General features: G+C 37.7%; 1 protein-coding gene across 12 annotated transcripts in view; it reads left to right on the top strand.

Moving 5' to 3' along the window:
• Positions 1-17,000, top strand: part of PDE1C (phosphodiesterase 1C) — a 491,380-nt gene that overhangs the window by 407,716 nt on the left and 66,664 nt on the right. For all 12 annotated transcript variants that reach the window (XM_072783564.1, XM_072783562.1, XM_072783563.1 and 9 more), the window contains 5 exons: positions 2,321-2,449; positions 3,521-3,622; positions 4,199-4,319; positions 12,924-13,005; positions 16,337-16,457. In XM_072783564.1, coding sequence (XP_072639665.1) covers positions 2,321-2,449; positions 3,521-3,622; positions 4,199-4,319; positions 12,924-13,005; positions 16,337-16,457 — 555 coding nt within the window. The remainder of the gene's footprint in view (positions 1-2,320; positions 2,450-3,520; positions 3,623-4,198; positions 4,320-12,923; positions 13,006-16,336; positions 16,458-17,000) is intronic.

Below are 17,000 nucleotides of genomic sequence, written 5' to 3' on the forward strand. Positions count from 1 at the left end.
GTCAGCTTTGATCAAGATTTAGTTTGAGAACCCGTCTGCGCCCAATTCTCGTATGTTATTCACATCGTATATGAATATCCTTTTCTTCTCTATTCTAATGCTAGCTATTTTTTTACTTATATATATAATGTGCATACGCTACCTATTTCTACTAGGTGGTAGAAGAATTTACGTAAAGGTGCAGTTGTCATGTAGACTGGATCAGCGAGGATGGCCCAGGATCAGGGTGTTTCTGTTGACATGTATGATAACTGGGCCTTCTTGCCCTATGGCTCTGGGATTCTGGGGACACTCTTCTCCTTCCTGATTTCATCCTTGTTCTGTTTAGTGCTCGCATTGCTCCCTGGCAGAGGGTTTGGGGAGCTGGGTTGTCTCATGTAGACAGCCCTTGCCATAGATAACCTGTGTACCCACTATGATGAACTGCACAGGTAAACACAAATCTCTGGGTGGGGGGGTTGGTATTAAGTATGGGTCCAGGTACCTGACTCTGAACCTCTTGACTATAACAGACATCACTAATCAATTTTTTTTTTTAACCAAGCTTCATTTTTATCCTCAGTATTCCTCTCGACACAGCATTCTAGGCAAGCAGTACCAGTCAATTGTCTTTTCCATTTAGGATGAAACTTCATCTGTCCTGTCCTAACCTAATAACATACCTTCTCTTAAGACAGTTATATGAAACTGGAGAGACTCTAATAGGGTTAATTGGGCCTTGACATAGTAATCAAGAGAAGCTAGAATTTGGTGAAAGATGGCATGTCTAAGAGGAAGAATGTAGTGGGGAGCGATGAGAATTTAAAACCAAATAAATACTTGAGGTTTCACTTGAAAAAGCAGGTGCATAGTCCAGATAGGTTTGTGTTCATTAAATCAATCTACATTTATTTAATGAACCGAACACTTAATTATGAGGTACACAAAAGAAGGCAGTATTGTTTGATCTCTGTTCAGAAGGGGAATTTCAATAGAATGTCAGCAGACAAAAGGATTTAAGCCATTAGCTTCATTGTCTATCTCTCACTTCCTCCTGAGGGGAGCCTCAGCTGCTGGGAAGCAGCCTTTTGTGGTTCTGTTTCAAGGGCTTTAAATACAGGGAATTCCACAGAGCAGCTCTGTTGACTGGATATCTATGAGTGGGATCTTTGCTCTGAGGACTGAGGCTGCGATGATTAGCACCTGCTGAAGAAAGAGAGGCGGTTAGAGCAACTGTATGTGGGTCTTTGCTGGAGACCAATATCAAAACCCATCTCAACTCAGAGGAAATGGCTTCATTACAGCAGCTGGAAAAGAGCTTACCATCACAAAATACACATCAGTGGGAACCTTACTTAACAGATACAAGATAAGACCTTTCACCATGGGGTTTGCACGTTTTGTGTTATCTTCATAGGAGTAGGAAAATTTCAGTGGATTCCGTTACGCTTGGTTCGGAATAAAATTGAAACATTGGCCTTCTTTAATAGAACTTTATTCAAAGCATCTCAGCCTGTGTGATCCCTATACAGAAAACTAAATCTGTAACCAAGTTCTTTGTCCCTTGATGGTATGTTAAGCTTGACACTTTAAAGGTATACTAGCTATATCCCAAAGTTTGGCCAGTGACAGGCACAAGTTATTGTGAGGAGCAGTGGGCGAACTGTCAGACCTTGCCTTCATCCCAACCGTGGCCTGGGAAGTCATTTTACATCACTGAGACTCCGCTTCCTTGATGAGAAACAAATAAGTTATAATAATCTAAGGCAGTGTACAGCTCTGTGTTTGGTGCAATGGTCTGCGAATAAGTGACTAGCAACTATCATACAATCCTTATATTCTTTACTCTCAATTTTATACACATGGCTTCCACATGGCAAAATTAAGATCAAGGTACTACCAGAGGCACTTGGCAGACTCTACCTACCAGGTGGTATGTGTTCAGAGAATTATAACAATAATAAATAAATTCTTTCACTGAATAAAATTTTTAAAAATTAAAGGCATTCCAGAAAATACAAGGAAATTTGAGTTGACCCGTGTTTTATGAAATCCACCTATGCTGCTAGTAGAGATCACTGAGATCTGGTTATGGAACAGCTTTCAGAGAGTCCTACAGTTGGATATCACATATTTCACATTAACATATTAACATTTAAATACCCTACAAATACCTATTGATGATTTGTGGTGTTGGTTTTAGTTAATTGGTTGACATAATGTCATGAGGGCAAATATAATTGTTAAACATAGGAAAAAAGGTGGTGCATTCTAGCTTGAGAGAGTTACCTGAAAAATCTCAACCGTTAAACATCCTAAACTATTTTGTCTTTCTGTTCAGGTCTGACCCTGCTATTCTGTACAACGATAGGTCTGTATTAGAAAATCACCATTTAAGTGCAGCCTATCGCCTTCTGCAAGAGGATGAGGAAATGAATATTTTGATCAACCTCTCAAAGGATGACTGGAGGTAAGGATGAGACAGGAGAGAGATTTGGAGTCCAGGAAAAGAACCATGAGGAGAGATTAAATATGCTGCTTTTGGAGATACAGCACCACTTGAAATGTTTGTGGCACCTTCTCTCTCTGTCTCTTCCTACCCTGATCTGTCCTCTCCCTCCCTCCTCCTCCTCCTCTTCTCTCTTTTCTCTCTCTCTCTTTTTTTTTTCTTAATACAAATACTCAAATATATTGTAGGCACTTTGGAAATACCTGCTGTTTTTTACCTTAGGAAACTGGTATTGCATTTGTCTTAGCTTCTTAAATCTGAGTTTTTTCATTTAACATTTGTTCTTCGCCTTCTATTTGATTTGAACTTCTTTTAAAAATCTTTCAAAATTTGCTAAGGAAATCATTTTGGCACTCAAAACAAATCATGGATATCTAATTCTGTTGCCTAAATGACACTGTGTGTCTCTGAATGAATTTAGGCACACCTGAGTTTGAATATGGAAATAGTTACTAGTTGTATGGCATTTAGGAAGTTACCTAACCCTTCATACTGTTGTAAAATTTAATTTCTATAAAATAGATAATAAAATTTACCCCATGATTTAGTTAATGTTATAGTAAATGATATAATCCATTTAAAATGCTTAGCACATATTGTAATGCATGTATATAGCAAGCCTGCAAGGCTTTGTAGCTATTAATATAGGTCAAGATATTTCAAAGATTAGAGACAAAACCATTTAAATCTTTATAAAGTTCTGAATCTACTGTGATGCAAATAGTACTTATATTATAATTAAATGCTTGGCTGTTCATTGTGCTAGCCATTATGTAAAGATTCAGAAAAGTAAGCCATACTGATATGTATGTTCCACATGTCATATTCCTAAAAAATGATTCCTTAATCCTTAACCTTCACTTATTCCTCCTAAAAAAAAAAGTTCACCTAAATGGTTCAAGTTGATTAGAAATGTCACCATTAACTGATTTTGCTTAGAAGTGGCAAAAAATATAAACAAATTTTTACTTTCCTTTTTTTTTTTTTTTTTTTAACTTCCATGCTTCTCTCTTCACGGGGTGTCCCTGAAAGGGAGTTTCGGACCTTGGTAATTGAGATGGTGATGGCCACAGACATGTCCTGTCATTTCCAACAAATCAAAGCAATGAAGACTGCTCTGCAACAGCCAGAAGCGTGAGTGGACCTGTGACATCATGTGTTTTTATAGGTGTTTGAACTGGTTCTTGTCCATGTTTTTGCACCTTTGAAGTGTCCCTCCTTCAGAGAGCTTCCTTGAATGGTCTCACCATGTGGGGATGGTTGAGGAGAGGGCATTACAGTTGTACATATCACAGATTCTCATCAAGGTTGAAATAAATAATAGGGCCAGTAACAATTTGACCTCCCACATTAGATTTTAAAATCATTCCTTGCAGGAAACTGAACAAAGATTCACTCAGTATAGGGGCAACAAAAGCCAATGAGTGAATCTCTTAGATTCTTGTTTTTTTTTTTTTTTTTTTTTTTTTGAGTGATGCAATTATTCCAGAAATAGTTTTGAGTCCATTTATGAGGTGTCCAGCACCATAAACATGGAGACTAAGCTGTTGGATATCCCTGTGGGATGAAATGATGCTTCCCCCCAGTTCAGCTGAAGTGGGGGTGGAGATGAGAGAATGGGGAGAGATTAAGAAATTAATGATTTTTAAAAACTCTTATTGAGGTTCTGAAAGTTTGTTTGTCATGTGTTTGGGTCCTTTGGGTTTATAGAATTGAAAAGCCAAAAGCATTATCCCTGATGCTGCACACAGCAGACATAAGCCATCCAGCAAAAGCATGGGAGCTCCATCATCGCTGGACAATGTCGCTTCTAGAAGAGTTCTTCAGACAGGTACCTTGCTGTGCTATTCTCAGGGCTGTCAGCACTGGATAGTTTCTGAGTTTTATATTTCAGCAATGCTATAAGAAGACTATTGGCATTTCAGTCATTTTCTTTGGGGAGGAAGGGTTCATAGCTTGTGTGTGTGTGTGTGTATGTGTGTGTGTGTGTGTGTGCATGTGTGGCCTTTTAGTCATGTGATGTTTGACTCTTACCTAAATTTTGGTTCTCAGAATATTATGGTATTTCTGTCCTATGCATTTCTGTTTGGAAAAAAAAATTCTTTTTGTCCATTTTTTGGTCAAGGTGTCATCTGGTTACTTTCCCTTTTACTCCTGTTCTAATGGGTTGACCAAATGGTGGTTGCTTTTGCATCACCATGTGGGATTAAGATGTTAACCTTTAACTCATAATAATCTGTTAAAATTGATTGGGTGATTTCTTTTGAGCGGATAAGTTAGATTCCAAAGTGAGGTGTAGCAATTTGTGGTCAGGAAATCACTAGAAGCTACTGTTTCAATTATATTTAAATGTACTACATCCATCCTAAGACCCAGGATTGTGTTTTCTACAAGGGTAGCCAGTTTTTAGTGAGTAGGCTATACTTTAAAATTAAATTAAAAAAAAAAAAAGGTACACAGAAGTAGAGAAATGGAGAAATAAATGCATTGTACCAAAACTGTCATCTTCCAACAAGAGCTGCCACTAAAACATTTGCTTCGAGACATGAGGTCCTGAGGTTGGAAGCCAGATGACATGCAGGCTGTAAGGACCTAAAATATAGCAAATTCACATCAGCACAGCTAATTCAGTTACTTCTGCACAAGACACTACTCATGATGCCAGTCTCAACTTTGTCCCCTAAACTGACAGAGATAGGCTCTTTTAATGGTTACTCAATTTTTGGAAGTAAATTACTCCTATGATTACTCTTATTCTATGATTCTGATTTGAACGGAAAAGCTGTAGGAGGCATCTACATGTGTGTATTTTTTCTTCTGAAATTGTACACAATATCTAGTGATGAGGTGGGAGCAGAGTCAATAGCATATTCAGCAATATCCAGAAGACCCTTTATTGGAGCTTTTATTCCAACTGGTTTGTGGGACTAATCCAATCCCTCTTCTAGTTCCCAATGGTCTTTTTTTTTTTTTAGTTCCCAGTGGTCTTATCTGTGATTTGTATTTTAGGAGGTGCTGGCAGCAGGAGGGATTTAGGAGAAGGTTGAACCATATGTTTCCTTAGGGTCCTTCTGGCATTAAATGTTCTACACTTCCTTCACACTGTCTAGGGGTGCACATCAACACATGCACATACGCATGTTCCCGTAAACTGTTATGTGAATATACCCTAAGGTACCCGATTCTACATGTGGGCATTTCCCCTTCCAAAGTCATTGCTTGGTCTCTCAGACTTGTTTTCAAGGAGAACCCAGTGGTGTGCGAGGAACTAGAGCTATACAGGTATGGCCTTATATATACAAGAATGACTGCAAATTCATCCTTAATCAAGGCCTAATTTTGAGCCAATTTTCTGGAAGCTGTTTTTCTAATATTAGTGAAAGGATTTTATTATATGCTTTCTTTAATATTGCTTGTGTGATAACACCCCCTATGGCTGAGAGTATTTAATCCATAGCCAAAGGTAGGTGATAGCTAATTCATTTAAGTTTGAGGTATAGGAGTGATTCTTTCTTTTAATTGTGAGTGATTATGAGAAATTGCTTAAATATGTGCACAATTTTTCCCATAAAGGAAACCTGGTTTGCATACACATATGCTTTAATTGAATGAAAAGGTGCTAGAGGCAATGTGAAAATAACCTTATTGAATTTCTTGCCTATTGGGAGTGGAATGTTAGCTCACTGGACTGGAACCATTTTTTAGTAATTATGATTCAGTAAATTATTTTTATCGACTTAATATTTTAACCCAGATGCCATGAGCCATTGTAAGTAACCAATGTAGGAGAAATGTTGCCTCAGCTCTTAACTATAGATTTTAAATCGGACAGTTCAAATGGGAAATCTCAATGGGACTATAAGAGTCTTTGAAAATACTACATTTGAAAGCTGGGCTATAATTCAAAATAAGGGCATAGCCTCAGTGTTGATAGACCAGACCTTCCAACTTTGCTAAAAGAGTAAGTTACATCTTCAGTACTATAACCATATTTTACAAAATCCAAGCTATGGCCTTGGGGTGCTTCTCAATGAAATATTGACTTTTAAAAAGTAGAAGTTTGCCTCTTTGGTAAATACATGCTATAAAAGTCTTGAGGTTCATTTCCTCTATATTTCTGGGTTTTTTTTTTAATATTTTGCAAACATCAAATTCATGCAATTCTTTAATATCCTCTGTGTCCGTGGTTGTTTCCCCATTTCTAATTCTCATTTCATGTATTAGTGTTTTTCCCTTTGCTTCTCTATGAAATTGGCTAATCATTTGATTATTTTGTTTTTATTTTATCTGATAATACCTTAAATGAGATTTTCATTTTTACTAATTCATTTGTTCTGCTTGAATTTGTTTTGTTCTTTTGCTAACTCCCTGAGTTGGATGATCCATTCACTTATTTCATTCTGCCTGTTTAGAATTAGAAGAGATAAGGCTAGGAATTTGTCTTTTTCTTATAAATCTCATAGATTCTGATATACAATATGTTCACAATCATTCCTTCCTAAATATTCTGTAATTTTGGTGTAGATTTTTCCTTTACAGAAGAGTTGGTTCAGATAGAGGTGTTTGTTTATATATTTTAACAGTGGTGTGCTCTTTTGCTCTCTAGTTTTATAATTAATTTGTGGCTTATTGAAATTCAAAGAATTTTTTCATTGTTTGGATTTTATTGTGAATTATTTGTCACCTACCATATAATGTTTTGTGCATGTTCATTGCTCTTGAAAAGTAGATTCATCTTCTACTTGCAAGGCATAGAATTCAAAGAATACCATATACGTCTACCTTATGAATTATGTCACTTAGGTATTTTATATATCATTTGAAAAATTGATCTATTGTGGGTTGACAGGTGTTTCTATTTTCTTTTCTATGTAGTGTGAATGTTGATTCTGTATTATTTGGTTCTTGGATATTCATAACTATTAGATCGTCATAATTTATTGTACCCTTTATCATTATAAAGCCTGCTTCTTTGCCTCATCTCATCTAATGCTTTTACCTAGAATTCAAATTTGACTCATTTTAAGAATATGACCCTTGTCTTTGCACAGGCCTTTACCTTTAACCTTTCAGAGACAATTTGGTTTGGATGTGCCCTTTAAACACTGAATATAGTTGAGGTTTTTTTTATGAGGCCATCTAAAATTATTTTCTTTTATTATTTGATATCAGCTGTATTCATATCTATTGAAATTATGGGAATCTTTGATCTTAGATGCCATAGTATTTTATATTATGCCTTCTGTTTTTATAGCTTCTTCGTAAATAGTTCATTATATTGGCTGTGCCATCTGCTTTGTTCTCTATTTCTTCTGATGACTTGGAAGTTTTATATAGTTTTTAGTTCTTCCAGTGGCTAACTTGATGATAAAAATTCTACATCCTTTATTTATTTATCTATTGCCTCCTTGTTATAAAAAGTAGTAAACTTCTGCTTCCTCTCTCCTCTTCTCCAGCATCTAATTTTAGGTGGTTTTATTAACTTGTTTAATTCTTATAGTCTGTCCTTTGTTATTTAAATATAGTTCGATTATTTTATATATCATATTTAAATGATATATTCGTATCCTCATCTACAGCAGAAAGCCAATGTTTATTCATTACCTCCAGACATTATTCCTCATTTCACTTCTATAACATAATTAACTCCTTGTTACTACTTGTTGGGCATATTATTTCTAAATTGTCCTGATTTTTTTTTTAATTTTTTCATTTATGATAGTCACAGAGAGAGAGAGAGAGGCAGAGACACAGGCAGAGGGAGAAGCAGGCTCCATGCACCGGGAGCCCGACGTGGGACTTGATCCCGGGTCTCCAGGATCGCGCCCTGGGCCAAAGGCAGGCACCAAACTGCTGCGCCACCCAGGGATCCCCCTGTCCTGATTTTTTAAATGAGCATTCTATGGCATGTACTACATGCTGCTTACAAAAGATATGTGCTAAACAAAGTGACCCAGAACAGTAGAAAGCATATCTGGCAAAAGCATAATTTTCTAGTTGTTCTTGTCTTGGTTCTACTCAGTGTTGGTACTTTCTAACATCTACTCAGTGTTGGTTGATCATCCACTGGTTGGCCAACATTGTTCCTCAAGAGATTTCTTCTAGAAGAGCTAATGAAACCACATTTTTGTGTACTTGCCCATTTTTCTACTACTGTTTTACTTGGGCCATAGTTTACTTGGGCCATAGTTTGCTTGGGTAAGACTTTTTTTTTTTTTAATCAAACTTTCTTTCCCTGAGGCCTTTTTAAGATTTCACTCAAGTGTCTTCCACCTGTGAATATTGCCATGGAGAGGTTGGAGACCCTGCTGTAATTATTTTCCTGTCTAGCTGTCTAGGTGACATATCTTTTTGCTTATGTGCCCTAAAGGATTACTACTTTACCTTTGAAGCTTACTGATCTTACTAGGATAAATTTCAGTAATGATTGTTCTGTAATAGCTTTTCTTGGGAACTGGCATGTTCTTTTCTTCTATAGATTCAAGTTACATTGATTAAATCTTTGAATGCTTTTGTTTTCCGTTTGTTCAGTTCTCTTCTATAGGGAAAACAGTTCATATGTTGCTCTCTTTTGTTTTTCTTCCATGTCTATATTTTAACTTTAAATCTTCATTAACTCTTTGATCAGTGGTATTTGTTTGGTCTGCTTTTTACATTCCTGACCTTCATGCCCCTTAATATTGTTTTCATCAAGAACGACTCATTTGTGCTGCTTCCAGGCAATCTTCTTTTATGCATGATTCTGTTTTTCTTTTCCATATCTTTCCTGAGTTCTGCTAGCTCCTGTTTGCCTGAGTCCCTGTTCTTGATAATTTCAGGAGTTTCCTTCTATTCATGACAATGTTTGGTCATCACTGGGTGGCACTGTTTTTTTCTGGTATTTCCTATCCATTATTTATTTATTTTTGTTTCTTCCTTTATTCCCTTTTTTCCCCCTTTTTCACTTGAAATATCTTTTCACAAGTTTTTTTTGTTTGTTTGTTGGTAGTGATGGTAGTGCTCCTTCTTCCTCCTTCATTTTATTATTATTATTATAATTATTATTTACTATCAGTGAATGAAATGTATTGTTTTTAGACTATTTGCAGGAGATATGTGCCCAGGAGGAACCAGAGCAGCAATATTCTAAAATAGCAGAGATTCTTCATGGTTTCTTTTGAGGTTTCTGTGATGTGGGATGTGTTGTGTGTGTGTGTGTGTGTGTGTGGGTATGTGCGTTAATCTTTATTTCTTCCCAGACAATAGTGGGCAGCAATCTCTGCCATCCATCATCCTCTTGCCATGCCTATGTATTTCCTCATTCAAATTCTCCTTTTCTACAATTCCTAGGGACTAAATAGGGTTCAGGGTTGCTTCTCACACCAGAGAGAACCAGGAGAACTATGTTCTTCAAGTTTTATCTGAGATCTTCAGCCATAGGCTTCTCCTCTGGAGATCTGACCTCTTCCTTATCCGATATGCACAACATTTAGTAGCCATTCCTCATATAGTTTGATTTGAGAGGAGAGATTTTTCCTAGTATTTGTGTTTCTGATTCTTGCTCTCCTGTTTTGAGAGGATAATTTCTGAGAAGAAAGGACACAGATGTCTTTACTATACTATCTTAAATCCAAAATCACAATAATTTTCTTATACTTCATATTTATAACTTTTTCTCCTGGGAAAGAAAACTGTACATTGCTGCAATTTTTTTGTGTGTGATACTTTTGTTACCCTCTCCAATAATATACTTTTTCTTCATTCCACCTGGAAAGACTCACTTGAGACGTCACCTGCCCTTGAACTTACAATATAGAAATAATCTTTGTTTCTCTTATTTGGTTTGTTGCTTACATATGGCTGCTGTAACACACAGAATATATAATAACACACATAAAATGGGAGTTTATTACCCACTCATGTGAAGTACAGGACAAGTGTTTCTTGATTGGCAGGTAGTTTATAATTAGCAGTGATTTTAGACCCAAACTCTACATGGCTTCCATGTTGCTTATCTACATCAAGCCAGCAAAAAAGGGAAGAACATGGACAAGTAGACATAGGAGATTTTATATGCCAGAAGTATGGTAGAGATACATCCCCTTCCTCTTGTTTTATTATCTAGCACTAACAGGCAGAGATCCTGGAAAACGTAGAGTAACTGTATGGACAGAAATAGAAGAGGAAACAGAGGGAAGTTTTATGAACAGCTGACTGCCTCATTGTTCCCCCAGCCTGCCTGTCATAATGTAGCCAAAGGAGCTTGAGTGTTTCTAATCAAATTATCTCTTCATTCATTCAACAAATATGCATTGTGTTTCTTTTGCAGATTGACTAGATGACTTTATTAGTCTTAAACTCCACCATGGGAATGATACTTATTTTTGTGCATTGTCCTAGAAGAAAAAAATGAATTAGTTAAAAAAAATCCTTCATCCTAAGACTTTTGCCCTTTATTTTTTTTTTGGAAAATATTAAGGTCTTCAGTAAAAAGGAAAGGGTATGAATAATTCCACATGGACCAGTAGTTATAGTCATATGATATTTTTGAAATCAAGTTGAATTCAGCTGTAGAAGTACCTCCTTTCATATTACTTTCTGCACATTTTTTTCCAATTCATAAATATGTCTGTCCTCCAAAGGAAATTCAATGACCACTACTTTAAAATAGGCTTTTAATAGTTGAGTCTACTCAGCTTAATTACATCCAAAAAATGTAAACGATGTGTAGATATGGGTATGGATAAATCCATGGGATGTCATTTCATAGCTTATACTTTTTTAATAATAAAATCCAAATTGATGCTTATACCTTAATAGTCAAATGGTTAGTGTTCACCACCTTTTCTTCTAAACCACCCCCATTAAAATGTACCAAAAACTCACCTTGTATCCCTGCTTCATAAGGAATTAAAATGAGTTTTATTTGTCTTAGCTGAGTTATCCTGCTAAACCATCTACACAACAACAGTTTATGTTATACTCTTCCTTCTCTGCATCCTGTCCAAGTAGAAGTAGCTTAGGGGTAAATTATTTTTATCATGCCACTTGAGAGATAGTACAGTCCTTAGCAAGGCATACTCAGAAATAGAAAAGCCATTGTGTCCCATGAGGTGTCTATACAGGACACCTGAACTGAACCACTTCAGGACTGTTCCTAAGACCCTTGGATGACCCCAGCACCTATTGTGACCCCACCATTCATCTTCCTCAGACACCCATTCCTTTTCCTTCCTTTCAGTAGATGTTCTGTATATGGACCAGCATCCCTTCTCTTTCATAACATGCCTTAGAAAGAAAAAGTATTGCGTTTTTAATCCAGATCTAGTTTTTGAATGAAGTTGTTATTACTTTTTATTTACTCTTAATGTATTGTTAATATTTATTCTAATCAGAGTGTATTTGATATAACAAATTCACTAAATGTTTCTCAAATCTTGACTTAGATATTAGAGATACCTAAGATATCTAATATCAGAGAAACAATAATAGTTCTTTTATTTATTTACATATATTTCTCAGTTAATCCTCATCACAACCTGGTGAAATAGAGGGTATTATCTCATACTTTATAGAACATAAAACTGAAATGTAGAGAGGGAAAATAAGCTTACTATAATCACACAGCTAGGGGGAGAAAGGCCAGATTCAACTCAAATCAGTAACAATTAACCTGAGCAGATTCTATCCTAGTAAAATGAATCAGCACTAATTCACTACTATAAGAAGGGTGCCATCTTCTCCCTTTCCTCTAGGTGTGTGACTAAAGCTTTTGGTTCAGGTTTTCAAAAATCATTTCCCTCATTATTTAGACTTTCCATAGTACCTACTTGTTATAGTGATGCTTTTGGTTAGATTGAGAATATATTGGCCAGAGAATTATTACTGTCTGACTTGAGAAACAAAAGCAATTATTTACTGTTTCTTTTTTGGTCCACTTTTCATTATGGACTGAGCCTGTGCTTAAGACCCTGGAAGCACTTACCTGAGTTGTGTGTAGGTTTAGATAGCAACACTAGGAGAATAAAACCAAAACAGTCCAGTTTGAATTTGTGTCTTGGAGACTGCCCACAACACAGGGGCTTTACTGGCTCATGAAAGGCCACAGATCTACACAACTTGAGAACACATAGGAATCCTGACTGCAGTGTTGGCTCTAGGCCACGGGACGCAATGGCTTTTCTTATTTTCCTCAGGGGACCTATTGCTGCCTGATGAGGCTTTCTATACAACAGCATGTGCCTTTGCAGTTGGATGGACTGATTGGACTCCAGAGGGCTTCAGTTTCTTGGTGCCTTTTATGCAGAGGAGCAGGACCTAGAAGGACTTATTACATAATGTAATTGTAATAATTATAATAAAGACCAGTGGCCTTTGTGGCAGTTGAAGGTGCTAAATAAAATCTGGGCAACTGTACCTACTGATCTTAATTTACTATGACCTCCTGTTTTTCTAGGGTGACAGAGAAGCAGAGCTGGGGCTGCCTTTTTCTCCACTGTGTGACCGAAAGTCGACGATGGTTGCTCAGTCGCAAGTGGGTAGGTGTTACAGCCCTTTGGATGGAAAGAATAAACAGAGAGGGATACCTAAAAGTAAGCTCAGATGTTCCCAGTGATTCTTTGGCAGGGAACCTGGCTCCATTTTGCTCTGCTGTGCTCATGGTCGGTTGGATTGATGGAGGTGTTCTCCCCACTCTTTTCCCTGGAATGTGGCTGGTTTGTGGGGAGATTAGAGAGCAATTCTCTGCTGTTTCTATCATTCCCCACCAAGAGCAAAAGGGGCCTCAACTTCACAATGTGATGACAAGAATCAGTGGCAAGAAGCCCATTCTATTTCAGCCTCTCCATTCTGCATGCAATACCGGAAATCTCCTTGGCATTTCTCCTCAATGATACTTCCTCTGGCCCTGTTTCCAGGACAGTCCCATTTCCTAGATAACGCTACTTTCAGGATTGGCTCATTTTAAATGTTTCCTTCTTTTTAGAAACTTTTTAACACTTTTTTTTTTTTGGTAGAGGTAATTTTGTACTGCTAATTACCATAATATATATGCATTTCGAAAATCCTCAGATATGAGAGAGGTTACCAGTATCACACATAAATTAAATATCATCAGTGCTCTTCATTTGGAAGAGTCTGAAATCATTCAAAAAAGTAAATTCAACAAGGATTTACTGATTTTTTTTCTACTTGTATTTTGAGTACTCATTCTTTTTTTTCATGATAATATATTGAGTTTCTGTTAGGTGCAGGGCACTGCTAGGCACTGTAATAGAAGTATGTTGTAAAAAACAAAAATTATATATGGTATCTGCTCCCAAAGACATTGAACTAGTATTAGGTGGTAGGCAAGATGTTAGGAAAACAAAATCTATTTGAGTGTTACAGTGCAAAGATAGAGTTCTGTATATGGTATAATCAGGTACAGAACAGAGTGTGTAGACTGTTAGACTCAGAAAGACTTGTTGGAGGGTGCATTTGAGTTGAGGCTTAAGAAATAAGTGGGCAATATCTAGGCAAATGGTGCTGTAGGTGAGAGGTATGTAATGGGTCGGTGGAAGGGCATTGCAGATAAGAGATCAGCGTATACTAAGCAGAGAAATTTAAAACAGCCTAGTGTGATCAGGGCACTACAAACAACTCCTGGCTGGAGTAGTGGGCAGATGAAGTGAACAACATGTCTAGAGAGAAAATCAGGGTATATCTAAAGAATTGTAAGTAAGATTTAAAAATATGGAAATTGATGCTGCAGAGTAAGAGTCATTAAACTGTAGCCTGTGGGCTAAATCTGGCCTACCACTTGGTCCTGTAAATGGTTTTATTATAACAGAGCTAAGCTCGTTCATTTGCATATTGCTATGGCTACTTTTACACTATAGTGACAGAGTTAAGGAGTTGTCATAGATTTGTCCCACAGAACCTAAAATATTCACTTATCTGGCCCTTTACAGAAAAGTTTGTCAACCACTGTTTTAGGAAGACTTCTCTATTGGATAGCTGGAGGATTTTGAGTAAGCCCAGAGGCAAGGAAATCAGCTAGGTGCCTTCTGCAGGATTACAAGCAAACAATGATGAGTGATAGAACTGAAGGAGGACGGAGACTTTCCAGAAGAGAGGTGGCATGTAATATATTAAGGATTCAGCTGAACACAAAGCTAAGGTGAAGGCAGCAATCCAGATTAAGTGGTCCTGTTTATAAGGGTTGGAGGGAAAGCTGATGAGTTAGTTCTGGTTTGGACATGTTGACTTTAACTTGTACAAAAGCAAAAAAGGAGAAAACTGTCATGAAACACTTCAGTTTCAGCTTGAACTGAAATTATAAAATTGTACCACAATTAACTAAGAATACAAAGCTGGACATCAGTGTTTCTTTATCAGGATACTATGGGTATTTGGGACATTGCTTGTTTTGCCAATTATGTTGTAGGACTTTTAGCAACCTTTATTGCTGGGCATTAAATGCCAGGATCACCCACCTTGGTCATTATGAAAACCAAATAAGCATTTGCACCAAACAAACGCTTGATTTGGTATTTCATTTCCTCCCAACTTTCATGTGGCTGCGTAACGAACTATCACCAATAGTTCCAGATTATATATTTTCTACTAATGTGTTATAGAACACCTGGGTATTTTTTTGAGACATTGATACAATAACTCTAGCCTAACATCAGCTGTCTCCCTGACATGGTGATATCTCTAAGGTACAGTTCCGAATCTGACCCCTCTCCTAATTTCCAACCCTTTTCTTCCAATTCTGTTTGCTCTCTCCCATCTGGACATGTCCTCTGTACCCCAGAATCAGCAATCTAAGACCAAGCCCATTGTCCTTTCCCCAGCCACATTCTCCCCCATCGACTCTGGGCTCTCTGCTTTGCTGGGGGAAGTCTCTGACAATTCCCACTTAGAGGCAGCACCACCTCCTGCTGTGCTTGCACCTATGCCTCCGTGACACCCCCACCTTACAGTGGCACTGGATCCTGCCTTTCTTTAGCTATTGCAACAGCTTCTGAAAGATTTTCCCAGCCTCATCCCCTCCTGCTCTCTCCTTTCTTGCCAGATTAAGTTTCTTGACAAATCAATTTTCCCAAAGAACATTTAAAAAAAACCTGTGAGGCTGCCCAAACATCTCAAGGGACTTCTAATACCTATCGAAGTCCCAACTCCTTGGCCTGACCCTTAGGAGCCTCCCTCCCTGTGCTGATGATGACTTCCTGCCTTCTCAAGCTTTGCCTCTCCAACTCTAAAAAAAATCCTTAAGCCCCAGTTATTCCTCAGACACATCCTGCATTTTCTCTCATCCTCATCACTTTGCTTATTCCATCCCTTCCACCTAGTGTGAAGACACTTAGGGCTCAGCTCAAACATCACAACCTCCATAAAGCTATTCATAGGCCTCTCAGTGGGTGGGAAAATATCCTCCCTCCCTTACCTTCCCAGGGGCCTTCTTTGGTCTTCTCCTTTGGCCCTTGCCATATACTCTAGGGGTCATTTTTCTGTTCAGTTAATCTCTCATAAACTCTTTGAAGGTAGACAGGTTGTGTTCTACATCTTCATCTATATGCATCACCGACCACAGCATTTGTTCCATTGTGGGGGTTGAATATGTGTTTCTTAATCACTTGATTGAGCTAGCTGCTAGAAAATCATAAGAAAGTTATGCAGGAGAAATGGAACTGACTCATGGTATTCAGCTCAAGGAATATGTTAAATGAATAAGACCAACCTACTCACTCCTAATCTGATCTGGAGCTCCTCTGTGGATAAATTTTCAAAAAGAAAAAAGATAAGATTCATTAGTCTCCATTGGAAAATATAGAAAGGCCAGGTAATATGTAGCTCTTCTGAAGTGTTGCTGTCTCTCTTCAGGTTTTATTGATTTCATTGTGGAACCCACCTTCACTGTGCTCACAGACATGACTGAAAAGATTGTGAGTCCCTTAATTGATGAAACCTCCCAAACCGGCGGGATAGGACAGAGGCGTTCAAGGTCAGTGGGGAAACTCGAAGGTTAGAGGTCAGGTTGGCCTGTCCACGAGGACAGAGTGGTTCCTTTGGTAGAGATGGGGGTATTTCCTAATGATGTTTGCCCTATCTCTCTTATAAGAGAGAAGTCTGCCTCTTTCTTTTTCTCAGAGGAATGGAAGGTGTACTGTCTGTGCTCTACAGGCTGGCCTGGAAGGAGGTAGCCATGCTCTACACCATGACTGGTGGGTTTCCAATACTGGTCCTCCACCCCATTCTCTCTTCTGGTGCTTTTGCTCAAGACAGCACCTATCACGACACTTACCTCCTGGGCCCAGACAGTCCTTGCTCCCCATACTACAAAAAGAAAGTACTGCTGATCAGAATTCTCACAAGAAATGAAACTGATTTTCATTTCTAGGTTTAGGGAGAGAATGAAGTGGAGGAAGGGAAAAAAAATCCTGAAAATTTTAAATCACCTTTTGAAACAACTTCATTATATTGAGCATAGATTAGTAGCAGGCTCTGGAGTCAGAATCCACGTTAAAAATCATAGTCCCATTACTTG

The sequence above is a fragment of the Canis lupus genome, chromosome 18 (assembly GCF_048164855.1).
Source record: "Canis lupus baileyi chromosome 18, mCanLup2.hap1, whole genome shotgun sequence".
In the NCBI taxonomy this organism is placed as follows: Eukaryota; Metazoa; Chordata; class Mammalia; order Carnivora; family Canidae; genus Canis; species Canis lupus.